Here is a 17,347-nt window from a genome sequence, read left to right as displayed (position 1 = left end):
GCCCTACCAATAATACTAATACCACAAGCCCTACTTATAGTCAGAAAGGCCTCGCCCCCCCCATGTAGTAGCACAGTTGTAGTTCCTCCCCCCCCCCCCCCCCCCCCAGCTCAAGTGGTAGTTCCTTCTTCCTTCTCCACATCATTAAGTAATAAGTAATTGTTTGACGTCATCATTCACTGATAAAGGCCAGTTCACACCAATGCACCAGTTATTGCGTCTAGTTGCATTGGTGCAATCTGGCCTTAAAGGATGACAAATGGTTCACATTAATTAAAATTATTTTCAAATTAATATAGCATTCTGTATTAACAATAATTATAATAATATGTTATCTAACAACAATTATAGTAGTAGTAGCAGCAGCAGCAGCAGCAGCTAATTTCAGCATCCTTTTGGCGACATTATAAAACATTTATCACAATTCACCAATTCTTGGTGCCTTTTTCTCTCCCTATTTATATTCTTTAGTGCAGTCTTATCTATAATTTCATCAGCCTTTGTTGTCTGCTGATCACAAGAGATGATTTTATAACTGGACACATTGTGTTCTCTGTTATTTGCCTTTGTCTATCTTTTTTTAAACATTTCTGTTTACACTTTTGTCATTCATCTGACACGGCAATTGGTTTACAAAATATCATTATTTCAACATTCACTGATTAGGTGAACACGTACTGTGGAGAGTTTCAGATGGAAGATAATTAGTTAATTTTAAGAGAATTACTAGCATTGCTTACTGATGTAGGGATGCTGTTGTCATTAGGTGTTGCCACAATGATATAGATGAAGTGGGGAAGTAAGAGGCATAATACAGAGATCATTATTTACCCTTATATCATGTTTAAGAATATTTATAATCTGTTCTGAAACCTCATGATGCATGTGGTCAAATAAATGCATATTGTTGTAATTTCTATATCTTCTAATCTATAAATGATAATATATAAAACTTCCTCTCAGCTGTTTTGTATGTCTGTGGCTGTGCAGGGTGTGGCTTAAAATAAACTCTACCTCCCTGGGCAAATAAAGGATGAAAAAAAAGTCCCTAGAGGTTTTAAAATCATGATTAAAGATTAAAGATTAACGCTTTTATTGATCTCTCTTCTCTTCCCCTCCTCCCTTCTTCTTCTTCCCTTTCTCTGGAAATAACAAAAAAAAAATGAAGCTTGCACAAGAATGAATTTCACCCACTGTTTTCTCCTTCTTTCTTAATTTCATTTGTGCAATGTTTTGCAACAGTAAACCTAACCTAACCTTACCTCCCCCTGACCTTTCTATTTGTATACCATTTATTTTTGCATTGCTTTCTTAACACTGTTTTTTATCTTTCTTCTTATTTTATCTGCATAATAATGTGTTTTATCTTGTCTGTCATTCAATGTTATATGAGTTGAAAAAATATATCTCAATTTCCAGGCTTACTTGAGCTTATCCTTTTAGTTGACCTTGTACCAGTGAACTGTACTGTCATGAAACTGTACCTTTTTCTTTGCAAACTTCTAATACATTCTTGAATCAATCAATCAATCAATCAATCAATCAATCAATCAATCAATCAATCATTTTTTTGTTGTCTTAGTTTTTCTATGTTTTATTATTATTTACTATCTTGTTTTGGTCAAACAGGTTGTGTTAAACGTACTTTATAAATACAGTTCTGCTCTTCTATTCTTCCTGATGAGGCTTACGTCCTCCTGGGTGCTGCATGTTGCACCATTACAATTACAATTTACATTTTACATTTTGCAGACGCCCTCAATCAATACAATAAGCAAGGTAATATGTCAATACACCAGTAAGAGGCGAAAAGCGATGTCTTGGCTAACAAATGGGATTCGGTTCCCCTGGCATCACAAGGATCTCCATATATGGCAATAAAAGAGATTTGGTTCCCCTGACATCACAGTGATTATTGGCATTCACAGATATGGGCTTAATATTGATGAAATCAGGAATCTCCATATATGGGCATAAATGTCGGGAAAGGACAAGATGTGACGGTTCTGATAGTAAACTGTGACCTATGGTCGCAATTAACATCAATACATCAAATGCATAAAAATATCAATCTAGAAAAAAAATAACATAGGTAGACGAAGCACCCAAAAATGCTATCTAGCTTTCATGTATGGTCCTTTAAGGTATGTGAGTGCTACGGTAAGTGCTATGGGCTTAGGTGGAGTCTGAAGAGGTGAGTCTTCAGGCCACGACGGAAGCTGTGGAGTGAGTCTGTTGTTCTGTGTGAGTGTGACAGTGACAGTGACAGTGACAGTGACAGTGACAGGGAGTTTATTAAACAGTTTGGGGGCCTATTATAGGTCTTGTATTGTATTGGACGAGTGGATTTTTTCCAGGGTTTTTTAGCGAGGTTTTGGGCAGCATCCCTGTGTTAGCTGATCTGAGTGAACGTGTGGGGTTGATCAGGCTTTGGAGGTATGGCGGTGCCATACCTTTGGCTGCTTTGAAGGCCAGCACCAGTGTTTTGTATTCTGTGGGGGCCGCAACTTGGAGCCAGTGGAGGGAGCGGAGAATGGGGGAGACGTGAGAATCTTGGCTGGTTGACCAATCGTGCCGCGGCACTTTGGATCACCGGGACGCCAGGGAGGAGAGAGTTACAGTAGTCAACCAATCATCAAGGACGATGATACACAAAAGATAAAGTCAACTTTTGATATGACTGAAGAGGAGCTGGACTGACTCCTGGGTGAGGAGGGGTCTGATTCTATGGATGTTATAGAGTGTGAACTTACAGGACAGAGTAACTGATGCAATGTGTCCCTTGAATGCATGACCACACCAAGGGTTTTAGTAGTTGGAACCGAAGTCATTGTCTATGGAAATAGTGAGATCTTGCATGTGGCAAGACTTAACTGGGACAAACAGAAGCTCTGTCTTGTCTGGGTTCATTGCACTCTTGCGTGTGCGACAGGATGCTGCAGAAGTTTTTATCAGTCTTATTAGCATCTATTTATGTGATTGACTCATAGGAGTGTTACAAACTTGTGAAGAAAGCAGGCTCTGCTATGATGTCATTGATGCTAAACAGGAAGGTGTGAAGGGGTGGTGGAGGTGAGAACAATGAAGAAGCTAGTGGCCATCCAGGTTAATCCCTCCCACCCTCTCCAGAAAGAAACAGATCGTCGGCTGGGGGTACATGGAACAGTGGGCACCTGAAAACTCTGGTCAACATTTTCTTTCTCATCCTCTTGAAGGAAAGAATATTAACGCGGTCAGATACGGTTGTCCGGAAACGCTCATCTCTGTGCTGATATATATTCCAGAAACCTTTGCACATCTTTCTGCTAATACACCAAAGTAGTTTAAAGTGTACCTTCGACACTAGCTAAGAAGAAGCTTTTATCACTAAACATGAAATACCAGACACTCCTAGAAACTATCACAGAGCAAGGTCATAAGCAATCTAACTACATGTCCATAAGTTGACCATAAGAGGCTTCCAACAACATGTGATCCTGCAAAAAGCACCCGCAAATACATATCATTTTGGGGGTCCTTGACATGACAAAGTTTGAGAACCACTAATATAGGCAGATTCTACGAATGTCTTCTAAATCATAACACCTTTCTGAAAAAAACGTATGTCATGTCAAGGACCCCCATAATTTTGCTCCAGGGACCCCCAGAAGCAAAGATTTTAGTTAAAAATGTTAACTCTGAATTAGATGCAGAATAGATAGGCCTATGCTACATAGATGAGAAAACCTATGCTACATTACCAATGTAAGTATCAAAATACTATTAAAAAAAAGAAAGAAAGTTGTAAAAAGGTCAACATCACCACTCTCCCTCGAGATGTCTTCTCTGTGGAATCAAACAGCAATAGGCATGTCAACTGCAATGCAATACCAAGGCTGAATCTGGAAAATTGTACACGGCTGCATATAAATTAAATATCGCTGCACATTATACGTACCAGCACATTTGCAGTTTCACTCGTCATTACAAACAGTATAATTGTCATTATGTATCTTTATTATAATTATTTTGCTTTAATATAACATTACACCATTGTGTTAGCACAGCTTTGCAGTACAAGTCTAGGCCGGAATGGCTACACAGGGTCCACATTGTCTCCAGCCTGGCAGAGACAATAAAACAAACCCATTGGCATATAGGCATGACATTTTCTAGAATATAAGTAGGCTATAATAATAATAAATCTAGGTTTTGGGCAAATGAGGTGCACTTGGATGACAAAACAAGGATTTTATTGATGGAAATATACTGTACATTAAATGTATTGTACCCTTTACACAAAGATCTAACATTGAAAGCATAATCTGTGAATGTGAAATTTCAGGCTGTGTCCGTCAAGTCTTTGTGTCAATTTCCCATGCAGAAAATGTCAGTGTTGTTATTTGCAAAACACACAGGAAACTAATTGTAACATAGAGTTGCCAAAACAGCAGCTCAAAATGCCAACACCGGTAGTATTTCACAAACCACAATTACTGTATGTGACACAGCGTGAAAGTGGGATTTCACCAGATTGATGGTCAGAGGTGGTGTCAGAACACACTTCTGTATGCATTTTCATTTGGGTAAAGCTTTTGTTGTAAGCAAACACATAGTTTGATTGCAGACTTGCAAGCACAAAAGTTGTATTAATAAATGAGGTATTGTTATGTTATTCACCTGAGCTTGTTGAGGAAGCAATCATTAATCAGAGTATGTTCATTCTGAGAAATAAGAATATGTGAGTTGACAGAAGCCCAACTCACCACCCTTTCAACTCACTCACATAATAGGAAATGCTGTAGCTGAACCAGTGGTTCTCAACCTAGGGGTCGGGACCCCCAGAGGGGTCCCCAAATTATTTTGGGGGGTCCACATATGTTTAGCTTAATGTTAACAATCCTTTCTCACTCAACAGTAAGCAGACCAACATACAATATGTTAACATGTCTGTATGACTTATCTGCACATTTCTAAAGTGACAAATTAAACCTTGGCCAAATTGTCAAATATTAGAGGAAGAAATTGTGAAAATGTGAGCATGTAGATTGGTTATTTTCACAATAGAACCGTGTTAAACAAAATTTTATTTTTTTCTTTAACTCTTAGTGCTCGTCAGGGTGGAGGGTTATTTTAGGGGTATTTTGGGGGTCACGGCTTGAAAAGGTTGAGAACCACTGCTTTAGACTACGTACGACTACGATTTAAACTCTGTCGTACACACAACAGAGCAATACAACAACACAGAGGAGCTTGGAACAATCAAAACAAAATTACCCAAACAGCTTCATACTTGGGGCTTCTGATCTCAAGCTATTAGTTGGGTGGTGTCATTTTCATGACATGGAATAACTTAAACAGGGTTTCTGTTCCTGGTAAAATATTTTGAGTAAGACATTTGCAATGTTGCCTACAGACTACTATACAGTACAGAGTAATGGTCCATAGAATGGATTTATTTGACACAGAGTTTTGTTTTCCCGGTGGGAAGAGGAAAGGGGGTATGAAGCTGTATTGAATGGCTGGCTTCTGGAAGGACAAGGGTTCCCTTACACCTGTGGAATCTATAGGGAGAAGCACAGATGAAAGGTCACTCTTACAGTGTTGATTTCGTCGACTAAAACTATGACGAAAAATGTGTGCAGACTGCTTTTTTTTTCACTGACGAAAACAAAATAAAAACAAAATAAAAACTAAGCTGTGATGACTAAAACTAAGACTAAAGATATTGACAATTTCGTCAACAAAATAAAAACTAGACTAAAACGTTAGGGAGGGACTAGTGGAGGAGAAAGTAATTTTATGTTTGGTTGCTCTCAGGTATTGCTTGCTGAAAATAGCAGATCTACAAGATCACTATTTTCAGCATGCAACCAAGTGTAAAATCAGTCATTACCATGCCATCAAGGCCTGCTAAAATACATTTTAGTTGACTAAATCAACTGTAGATTTAGTTAACTAAAATCTCATGATATTAAAATTTGACTAAAACTAAAACTTTTCAGGAGACTAAACTATGACTAAAACTAAATCAAATTTTGCTGTCAAAAACAACACTGCACTCTCAAAAAAAGTTATGAACTCACGACACGTGATGCAATGCTTTGTAAGCATCAGCTTATTTGTGTCATGCGTGGTATGACAGGGGAAGAAATGAGGTATAATCCAGACTTATTATTAGCCAAGATGTATATTATATTAATTGATTACTTCATTGTCCTGAAGCTCCAGGTCATCCAGTCCAACAAGCCGGTTCTCTTGGTCCATTGGGTCCACCTGGTTGGCTCCTTTGTCTTGATCCAACGCATCCGTCTCAACCTGGTGTGAGTTTACAATCAGAATATCAAAAAGAAAAGAAATATATATTCATTTTGTCTCACATTTGAGAATGTCTTGTTTTTGAGACTGGTGTTGATCAAATAGAGGCATTTGCTGCTCCAGACATGAAAGGGTTAAATGTCCAAGCTGCCGGCCGCCTGCTCCGTCCGCGGCCAGTCTCTTATTTTGAAGGCCGGAAGTAGATCGAGCTAACTAAACGAATTCCTACTTGACGGAGATTCACCCGGAAGTATACTTGTGGTCGAAATGTAAACAGGGGTGGAAGATGGATCCCTTTATACTTTTGCTATTTTAGCGAGAATCCAAGTGTTTTTTGGCGAAAATGGACATTAAAGATGAGAAAGACCGTTGGCTTCCATGTTAAGGGATCACTATTGTGTGCACGTGGATGCGCGATGATGATGAATCGGCGATTCCACCCGTGCCAGCACTTTTCAACGGACGGTACGTAGCCATTGCCAGCTTTACTGTATATACAGTAAATAGCCTGCGTATACGCGGGATCGGCACTCTAGATACCTTTTTCACGAGTATTCGCGGGATCGGCTACAAATGAGTTAATGGGTCAGGTCTGTTTTTGAACAAAGAGACTTGACCAAGGCAACAGGAACTGAGGAAAAGTGTTAATTTTAATCATAACCTTGATCAAGTGCACCAAATAAGAGTCTCACCTCATTTCCTTGGACTTCATCGCAATTCGCACCTTGAGCTGCAACACCAAAATCAACACATGACTTAGGATTTTCATGAAAAACCATAACAGAATATGTATAACAAAAGTCAGTTCCCCTGAAAATGGTCCACTGCTTGCTGAACATTATAAGAAAAACAGGAATTACAGGAATTAAAATGCTCTTTCACCTGAACACGGCCTCCTCTCTCTCCAATTTGCCAGATTCAGCCTTGGTATTGCATTGCAGTTGACACGCCTGTTGCTGTTTGATTCCACAGAGAAGACATCTCGAGGGAGAGTGGTGATTCCAGTGTTGTCACAGATGATCCTGGCCAGGGTGGTACGCTGCAGTTCATTTCTCTGTGCAGCTGTGAATACTCCAGGTTTCTCATACCACAACCTGGGCATAGCACGCACGCACGCACGCACACACTCACGCACACACACACACACACACACACACACACACACACACACACACACACACACACACACACACACACACACACACACACACACACACACACACTTATTATACAGTATACTGTATGTATAACGCAAGGGATTCGATGTGGGAAGGGACAACAAAGCCAAACACAGGGATGATATGAGTGTTTTGGTCTACAGGCGGAGGAGAGTTTGCGACACCGTTACATATAGTGTGTGCATGCGTACATGCCTGCGTGCGCATGCATGTACATTTCTACTGTATACTGTATTCCTCACCTGTCTCCTTGACGGACATCCCGGAACTGGTTTCTAATGAGACAGGCAAACAGAGGACCAACGCGGGCACCGTTGATAAAAGGCTCAGCTACACCGCCGATCCAGATATCAATGTTATCAGGTGTGCCATAGAGCTGAAGCAGCCTGCGAGCCAGGTTAGGATTTTGCAAAACCTGAGCGAGCTGAGCCTGATTTCTAGGCTGAGAGAGCTCACAGTGCCTGCGCCAAGCGTTGTAACCTGTAATGAGTAAAAAAAAGAAATGTTCTTGATTAAACAATCGTAATGTTTCTGTTGCGTGTTTACACCATGCAGGCAAACAACGAGGTTCAATCGGCTTTATCAAGAGTGCTTGCTGGCTGACTGACTGACTATATCTGTATCTTCAATAGATGGTGTATTACACATTCTTGTGAACGTCACAACAATGATGATGAATCCAGCAGGATTTTGTGAAGCACTAATACAATGCCAAGTAGAGGCTAGTTCTGTTGCCATGGTGTCACGTAGGAATAAGTGATTTACTAGCTGATTTTCAAGTGAAATGTTTTGCTGAGCGACGCAACGTATAAAGTAAACGTAACCTTGTCACGTAGCATCGATAGAAACTGAATTTGTCTTGTAGATCTGCTATTTTAGAACAGGTTGAAAGTGGTTGAAACATGTACCAGGAAGGCCATGGTCACGTCCTCTGGCCATGTTGAGGGAGCCGAGGTCCAAAGCTACTTCAAAGACAAACTGGAAGAGCCGGTCCCTCAGAGCGTCCACCATCATGTTATCCTGTGTGTTGAGCTTAGCTGGCCTTCCAACCAAACCACGGAGCAGCGGGTCAATGCCACCTGAGAAAACAAATGGTACAATACCCGCTGAAGAAATATTTTCAAGTTGTAAAACTGGCCAAAATCTGTCTTTGAAAACATATTTTGGACTCTCACAGATATATTCTAATATCATATTATTTATACAGGGGAATCAGATATATTTTGGTCTATATAGTATGATCTATACATATGGTCACTGAATGACGTACCTTCAAAAACAATTCTCCAGGGAGAAAAGAAGGCCTGGAACAAGGGAACACTGCGGACATTAGCCTCTCTGTAGTTCGCATCCAGACGGGGCAAGATAGGCTGGATGGTATTGTGTGCAAAGCGGTATGCTGCTGTAGCAAAGACGTTAGCAATGCTGGGGTCTACATTATCGTTGTAGCCAGGGTAACGGCCAAGCTGTTGGATTATGTCAGGACCAAGAATATGCAGCAGGTAGTCCCGGAACACGAACACCTAGAAGATATGAAATATTTTGGTGTCAGTCAGATGTCATGTGCAGAAACTGTCGGTACAGTGAGTGTCTGGGTGAATGTCTCATCAGTCTCTCTCATCCTGTAGTTCTCCTGTTTCTACGTTCTGTCTGGAGGTGGTCATAGAGGGGAGGGGATGTGGAGGAATCTGAATGCTATCCTGGAGCAAGAGCCCTCTATAATCAGAGGGTGCGGACTAGAGCCAAGACCAGCTCGGGACTCCGGAGGGCAGCGATTCATGAGTCCTGAGTTGGTGTTGGCTAGTCCACACACTTGTATCGCATCTATAATTCAGCTACTGTATAGAGAATGAGGAGCATGTTCAGCCACAGGCTCATCCCTCCTCATCACACCTCAAAACGACCTCCACATGTATTGATAGACTGTACATATATACCAGCAACAACAGACTGTTGCCACAGCAACGTACACAAAGGTTTGTGTACACATGTGGCGTGATGTCATACTGATGCGGAGATATGAGCAGGGCAAAGGTGTGACGTGTGACGTGTGACCGACCGACCGACGGACGGCCGGTGGAGGTTTTGATACTAAACTGCGACCTACGGTCGCAATTATCAGTGATGTCATTACGTGCACATCCCGCATCAAAAACTCATTCAAGTCGCCCAGAGACTCATTCATGTCATGGTCCTGGGGTCCCGGGATGCGCCTCCATTGGAGTCCATGTTAAAATAATTTACCGCGTTGCGGTAAAAGAAAAACATTTTAAAATTCCACAGACACCACCATTGTTCATGGGTGAAAGCATCCTTACCCTACGTTAACACAAATAAAATCCACGTAGAAAGTCTTAAACAGGCGATAGAAACGTCAATGTTTTGATTCCACCAACGTCCGACGCCATTTTGCGCGCCCAAATTCATTTGGGGCACATGTTTTAGTAATTTTAGTAGTTCTAAGTTCAAACATTAGCCAAATTGTAAAATAAATATAAGAAATAGGCAAACATTTTGAAAATAGTCGATCTACAAGCTCACAGCGCTCGAAAACATTGTATTGAGGACTCATAAAACTTTTCTGGGACCCATTTGAATGACCACCTGTGGGTCCTGGGACCCATTACATTGAAAACCTAGTAACATCACTGTATTATTGATGGACTGTACATGTTGTGCATTAATTCAGTCAGAGTCCCGGTACTGATAGCACTACAGGGGCAGCATAGCTGAATGGTTAGGGAGCCTGCCTGGGGAACCAGAGCCCTGCATGGTTGTCCCTGATTCGATTACAGGCCAGGGTAGCAATGTTGTTGTGTGTCCCTGAGCAAGACTCTTAACCCCTAATTGCTCACGTGCTCCTTGTGGGCAGCGAATCAGCTGGGTTGGGCTGAAAATACTGAATTTCCCCCTCGGGAGTAAGTAGGCAAGTATTATTATTATGATTAACTATTATTATTATGATTAGAATCTAAGCTTACGTTTTATTTATTTTGGTTTGGTTCCTGACTCATTCACTCTGTACCTCTTCTGTGTTTAATTCTTACTGCCATTGTTGAAACCTACATTTCCATAAGGTTATCTTATCTTAAAGAGATTTACAGTGTTTGCATTAATATGACAGGCTACACAGATATCTGGTCATGTTACCTGTGTGTAGGCACCATTAATCTTGCGAGCCTCTTGGTAGAGCCTCTCACTGTCCCATTGTGGATTAATTCTCTTCAGTTCACGGGCCAAACGGTTGTGTTCACGCATAAACAGAGTGTGAATTGATGTCAGCATTATGTTTTCATCCACACGGACATCACCTGGAAAATAAGAAAACAGACAATGACCAAACATCAATCACTTCCAGCATATCTTGTCACTGTCAGTGTGTCAAATACGAACATCTTTGGGTGTTTGCAGTGAGTGGTTGCCTAGGAGGGTTTTAAAAGAGTATATGGTACTTCTTTCTCCATCAGATTAAAAGATTTTATTCTCAGATCTCAGAAGAGACAATACCAGATGGCACCACCTTATCTTTGATAGATTGAATACTTTATTAGCAGTCTGCAGGTCTGCTAAGAGGATTTTAAATGCATGAAAGCCTATGGCTTGTTTCCATTGGTTCCTTTGTACTCACTTCATCAAAATATTTAATGACAGACAAATATACAATACTAATGCAAATACATCATATAAACGGTTACAAATCAAAAAGAGAAATATGTACATTAAACAGTTGGGGGGGGGGGGGCAGTTTGGAATTGCAGCCACCTGTAGTGCTCTTTTAGAGCGGTTTTGAAGGAGAGTAGGGATTCACATTCCTCTGTGTGTGGCTTAGCAGGAGAACAAATGTAACACCTTGTTTGAGCCAATTCTGGGTTGAATGTAATTTGCGGCGCTCCCTCTGGTGTGGTGATTGTGGACGTCATTGGCGTTTTTTGAAGTAGTTTGACAGGTATATCTGGCATTGTATTTACCAACTGACTGTTACGAAACATAACTTACACACACTCACCTGCAATGAAACAGGGCACCTCTCTTGCATTTGGGTCATTGGTGACATTTCTGCGTGTGGCACACATCTTTGGATTCATAGGGCTGAAGGGAAGCAGTTCACGTCCATTGTCCCTGAACTTCTCGTTGACACGCATCAGGCCCCCGTCATCTGTTAAATTACGGAGGAAAAGTGACAGCTTTTCCTCAGACCCATATACTTGGCCCAGGTCAAGGAAGGCTGTCAGAGCATTGATCTGCTCCCTCTTGTTTGGTTCACCGCCAAAATTGAAGGCTGAAGTTCCCGTTCCACAAGCAGGAGCCGATCTGAAGGAAGGCAGGCAACCTTCTGGGGGGCGGGGGCGACGAGGGTCATTGCGGGGGACCTGTTCATCGAAAGTATAGATCAAACACTTACGCTCTATATACTTTGCTGTACAACGGATGGCGAAAATAGTACATCTATTAAGTGAATGACATGCCCAAAATACTGACACCAGTCTAGTGCTTAAAGTTTATGGCAAGAAAGATCACTGGGAAAAGTTGTATCATAGAAATTATCGTCATAATAGAATACGTTTCATTCCAGCCTATGAGCAAGAATACCAACCTTAATGGGGATGCAGGGCTCAACTTCTTCACAGCTATCTTCACAGTTAACACCATGGCTGAAGGAACGAATGCTGGGGGAGAAAGGGCCGAAGGTAAGATCATGATCGTTCCATTGGCCAAAAAAGGTGGTCATGAGGGTGTTCTCTCTGTCATTCTCCACGTTTGCATCCATTGTGCGCAGAATCTGGTTGGAGACCTCTCTCACCTTAGAGAGGAGTAGAATTGGTTATGTTCGCAAAGTAATTAATTTAAGATGTTATTCTGATATCTCGCATCATACACACAGTACCCTACATACAGTACATTACAGTATATCATACCAGTGGGAGCATGACATTGTTGATCTCCCTTGTGGAGCCTCTTGTTAGGAAGATTCCATCATCGTATTCAGCAGGGAGCGCGCGGGCGAATGGGGTGTTGGAGGCCCCAAGACGAGGGTTCCTCCTAAAAAAATAAAATAAAACATACATGAAAGTCGTGCATTTGATAGATTCACTCATCCAAAGGAAATATATAACACTACAAAGATGCAGTTCTGGGAAATTCGGTGCAGTCGCGAGGAATCTACTGGAAAATCAATTCCGTCTTAGCATTTATATTAAGTATTGTGATTATGTGAAGCATGACAACAGTGACAACAGTGTGTGAAGCATGACCAAAAGCTTCACTTTTCTGTACATTAATCAAAAAGTTTACAAAACACAGGTTCACTTTGCTGGCCTATTGCAACCACACCAATTACAACTGTTTTCCGAATAAATTTGCATGTAATAATACAACAATGCATGCTGGAAAATGCATGCTCTTTTTTGAAGCGGTGAAAGCCGCTTCCAAGGAGTGGCTTTGCTTCACTTCGAACCGAGGTTTGATTTTTTAAAATAGGATTCTTTGCAAAGGACATATTTAGCTCATCCACTGTTTGAGCTCAGATGCAGGTGTGTTGGACAGTATAACAAATTAACCAATCATGTTTTATATAATAAAAGTAGTCAAAAGTTAAAAGTCATAATTGCTACTACAGCAAAATATTAAGCTCAGCTTGTCAAAAGAGAGGGCTCGTTACAGTCAGGTTCCTCTTTCTTGACCACCCCGGTGATTTTGGAGCCTAGGTGCCCAGATCGCTAGGCCAACGGTTCGGGCTAATTCTTCTCTTCTTTGACACCGGTTTTGTAGGCCTGATAGGCTCAAATGGAGGCCTCACCTTGATCTAGGGCCTAGATCAAGGTGAGGCACGTGAAAACGCCTCACCTTGACTGTAATGATGCACAGAGTTGCAGATATAATGCTTGACATGATGAAAATTATAATTATTTTAATAATGTAATTTAATCAACAGTATTGATCATGCTGAAGTATGCAATGGACTGAATGATATGTTTACAATATCTGTGATGAAATGGCATATGTATTATTTGGTTTTTTTTTTTTTAAAGACTAGGGATGCATTAATGAAGGGTGAAGGGTCATTTGGACAAGGAGTCGGGCCAAAAGGTACGACAAACAACAAACGCAGAAGTACACTGGTCACTCAGCAGACCGCAGTGATGGAGAACAGGAATCCACCCAATAACGCAATAGTCTGACAAAGGTATATATACCGTCCCCTTTCTACCCCAGCGGGAGGTCACACGGCAAAAGGCATCTAGATGTAAAAGAGTCTTTGATCTCGAGTCAAGTCCGAGTCACGAGTCTTTGATCTCGAGTCACGAGTCGAGTCGAGTCTTTAGTGGGTCAGCCCGAGTCGAGTCACGAGTCTTTCATCATGAGTCACGAGTCGAGTCACGACTCACGAGTCACATAAATACCAAGTTAGCTGAAGTAAAATAGCTGATGATGAGCTAAACATGTGTGTTTTATTTCGCCGTTTTAATATTTAAATCTTACGATGAAAGGTCCATGCAGACGGCTGTGTCTGTGGCACCAGAGAGGAAAGAAGAAAGGAGAAGTAAAGGCCAATATTTGTCGGGCTTGTCATGCATTATAGTGCTTAAAATAAAGATTGTTCACGAGTCTTATGAGCTCGAGTCGAGTCGAGTCGAGTCTCGAGTCTTTGAGGGGCGAGTCCGAGTCGAGTCTCGAGTCTTTGAGGGGCGAGTCCGAGTCGAGTCTCGAGTCTTTGAGGGGCGAGTCCGAGTCGAGTGACGAGTCTCCAAAAACGCGACTCGAGTTGACTCGAGTCGCGAGTCTTTAACTCGAGTCCCCATCGCATCTTGCAATAATCTGATAGAGAACGCCCTCGGAATAAACCATTGTAATTCTGTAAAAGAAAGTATGGAAGTGAAACGGTCACCCGTTTTGTGCATCTCTGACTTTGAAAGGGTGAAAAGGATGTGTTCTGCTTTTTTTATTATTATCATAGTGTAAAGAATATATAAGATAATTTAGACTAAATTTGGAACATTGATACGTACTTCAAGCAGCGAGCTAAAGTTAATCTCAGGTGACATAGGGGGAGCACTGCACTGGGTCATTGGCAGAAGTTTCCATTGTTGAATTAGGATGGAATGGCGAGAAGGATGTAGTTAGATTTCAGAGCGAGCTGTTGCAAACAAACGCTTACAGGTGTCTAGGGTTATACCACAGATTTCTAAAACCTAATAAAATGAATAGTGTAACAGGATCCCGTACAGGATCATCTGATGAGATTAAAAGAAAGCGGTGTCATGTAGGAAATGCATGGCAGCTCTTACAAGTTGTTGCAGACGCTTGTGGCTGTGCGGAACGTGTCCAGGTTTGGGATGGCATTGCATTGTGGGTTACGCACTCGAGCGAAACATCCTGTTATATTAGCAAGTCTCATCAGGTCCTCACGAGAAAGAAGATCTAAAAAGAATATACAACAACATATCAATATGAATAGCAATAATAATACACTTTAAATTATGTGTATGCTGTAGCACTTTAGTCAGACTAATGAGAATACACACAATAAATAGGCTACTTGTCAACTGCAAATTAATCTGATTTAAAATAGAAATTATGTGGAATGTGTATTTGTGTTGAAATCTCTGCTGACCTGTTGCATTCAGTGAGCGTTTGTGCACATGGTGGACCTTGTCGTGCAACAGTCTGATGGTTTGGGCCATGTAGTCTGCAGATCGCACTGCTTGGCGGGTATCTCCACGTGGTTGCTTCATGAGCCGAAGAACGTCAGAGGGGCTAAAGTTCTCCGTACGCACCCTTCGCAGGCTCCTTTTGAATATAGGTACAGTAGAAAATTGGTACAGTAGTAGCCATAAATTAATGGAAGAATCATGTCCCCATCTAAAATATCTTCATCCACTCATTTGTTATTCAAGTTTTTTAAAACAGGTCTTGTTGCTGATTGTTACTGAGTAAAACAGATTATAATGGAAAAAATGTAAGCCCTCCGTGGCTTTTTGTGTTATCCTTTAAGCAAAGCTCTCTCTCTTTTTTTTTTTTACTGTAGGCTACTGGTGTACTGTTTTCAATCTGGCTAATAAAGCATTCAATCAATCAATCAGATTGTATGTGCTATTCTGTTTAGTCAACTGGATGGATCAGGGCAAGGCAAATGTATTTGTTTGCACATTTCAACAGCCTTAGGCTTACATAAAACATTAAGTAAATGGGAAATAGGATATTTGAATTTAAAAAAAGGAAACTACTCAGGACACAGAGCAAAAAAACACAATATGGAAGGATAATTAGTTACAGTGCAGACGCACAATTGAAAAACTCAATAAAACTCAGTGGGCAAACAGGAAGGCTTTTAGCTGTCATTTTAAAAGGTAGTACTGTAGGTTGCAGTGATTTGATGTGATTTAATAGGTAGTAGCCTAGGTGAATTTAGTAACTCACTCTTCTCTGGAGTACTTGTAGGCTTCATCCACAATTTTCTTTGCCTTCTCAAAAGCACGTTGAAGGTATGGGCTGCCCAAATGTTGCCCTTCAAACAATCAGCAAGATGATTATTTAGTGATTAGGAAATTGCCATGTGTGACAAACATCCATGCTAGCAATGATCAGTTGTCACAGCTATACTGCATATTGAATGGCACATCATTTGGCATATAAAGGATGTAGGAATCTTTTTAATTGTAAATGATTTTGATATTTTAATATTATACCTGATGGAGTAGAGTGGCCGTGCATGAAGCACAGGCCCAGTGTCAAAAAGATGAAGAGACAGGGATTCATATCTGAAATGTGTGATGAGGGAATAAATATTAATCAGTCTCAGAGTCAAAGGAAGGCAAGGTATATGTTATACAAAGATTATTTGTAAATCACATTTCAACAACTGGACGATTAAATGTGCTGTACATAAATGATTAAGCAAAAGAAACACATTATAAAACACATTACAAAAGGACAAAAAATTAGCAATAATAATCAACTTAATATGAAACAACTATTCAGGAGACAGGACACGAGAGAGAAAACAATATAAAAGTTCATAAAGATACAGTACGATGGTATAATTACGGTGCAGAAGAAAAATGTAATAAATTGCAATAAAAGGGGGTGGCAAACAGAGAGGTTTTTAGCTGTGATTTAAAATAACAGAGATTTGTAGCAGAGCTGTAGATTTTGGGGAAGTTTGTTCCAGATATGTGGAGAGTAAATCATTTTTAAATCTTTGCAAAAGATGGCAGAAAGAAACAAATAATAACCTTACCTAGACCTTTGATGTTTCTCAGAGAACTTCAAAATATGAAGTTGTTCAAGCATTTACACCACTTCTTACTTATAGTCAGCAAAAAGCCTCGCCCCCTGTGTTGTAGCTCAAGTTCAGTCAGATCAGATCAGTTCCTTCTTCTCATTCTTAAGTAACTGACTTCATCGTTCACTGATTAAGATCTGCAAATGGCTTCACTTGGATTTAAAATAATTATAAATTAAAATAACTATTAATAATAAGTAGTAGTAGTAATAATACATTATATTATAAAGTATATCACATTTCACCATAACATATTGTTCAATATAGTTTTGAGTTTGTGTTTTTTACAATGTATAATAATGACCATGGTTCACATTTGTTGCATAGTGGGCACTGCCCTGGCATTGGGCATGTTCAACAGAGCTGTGACCTGGTGATAATCGCACTTCAGAGATGCTTGCGGAAGTCGTCTCCACCTTGTTCCTGGCCACAACACTGTCATGCAAATAATCACACACACCCTCTCCTGTAATATTGATTGCGACCGTAGGTCGCATTTACTACCGTCGCATTTACTACCAAAACCTCCACAGGCTTGTCTGTGAGTGAGTGAGTCACACGTCACACGTCACACTTTTTCCCTGCTTAT

The 17,347-nt window shown here is 40.6% G+C and overlaps 1 protein-coding gene across 1 annotated transcript; it reads right to left on the bottom strand.

The window, feature by feature from the left end:
• Positions 1–4,041: 4,041 nt before the first annotated feature.
• On the bottom strand, positions 4,042–16,725 carry LOC308298836 (eosinophil peroxidase-like). Its single transcript, XM_080742520.1, has 16 exons — positions 16,714–16,725; positions 16,163–16,234; positions 15,894–15,981; positions 15,088–15,263; positions 14,762–14,894; positions 12,392–12,515; positions 12,070–12,276; positions 11,482–11,845; positions 10,626–10,786; positions 8,746–8,998; positions 8,384–8,554; positions 7,718–7,955; positions 7,180–7,391; positions 6,990–7,027; positions 6,190–6,297; positions 4,042–5,543 (listed from the first exon to the last, which is right to left on the bottom strand). The coding sequence occupies exons 2-16, from the start codon at positions 16,230–16,232 to the stop codon at positions 5,529–5,531; spliced, it is 2,358 nt and encodes a 785-aa protein (XP_080598646.1). The 5' UTR covers positions 16,233–16,234; positions 16,714–16,725; the 3' UTR covers positions 4,042–5,528.
• Between the last annotated feature and the right edge of the window lie 622 nt (positions 16,726–17,347).

Source organism: Nannobrachium achirus (assembly GCF_963921795.1).
Source record: "Nannobrachium achirus genome assembly, chromosome: 15".
In the NCBI taxonomy this organism is placed as follows: domain Eukaryota; kingdom Metazoa; phylum Chordata; class Actinopteri; order Myctophiformes; family Myctophidae; genus Nannobrachium; species Nannobrachium achirus.
The sequence above is the reverse complement of the archived record's forward strand: the minus strand, read 5'-3'. Positions and strand labels throughout refer to the sequence as shown.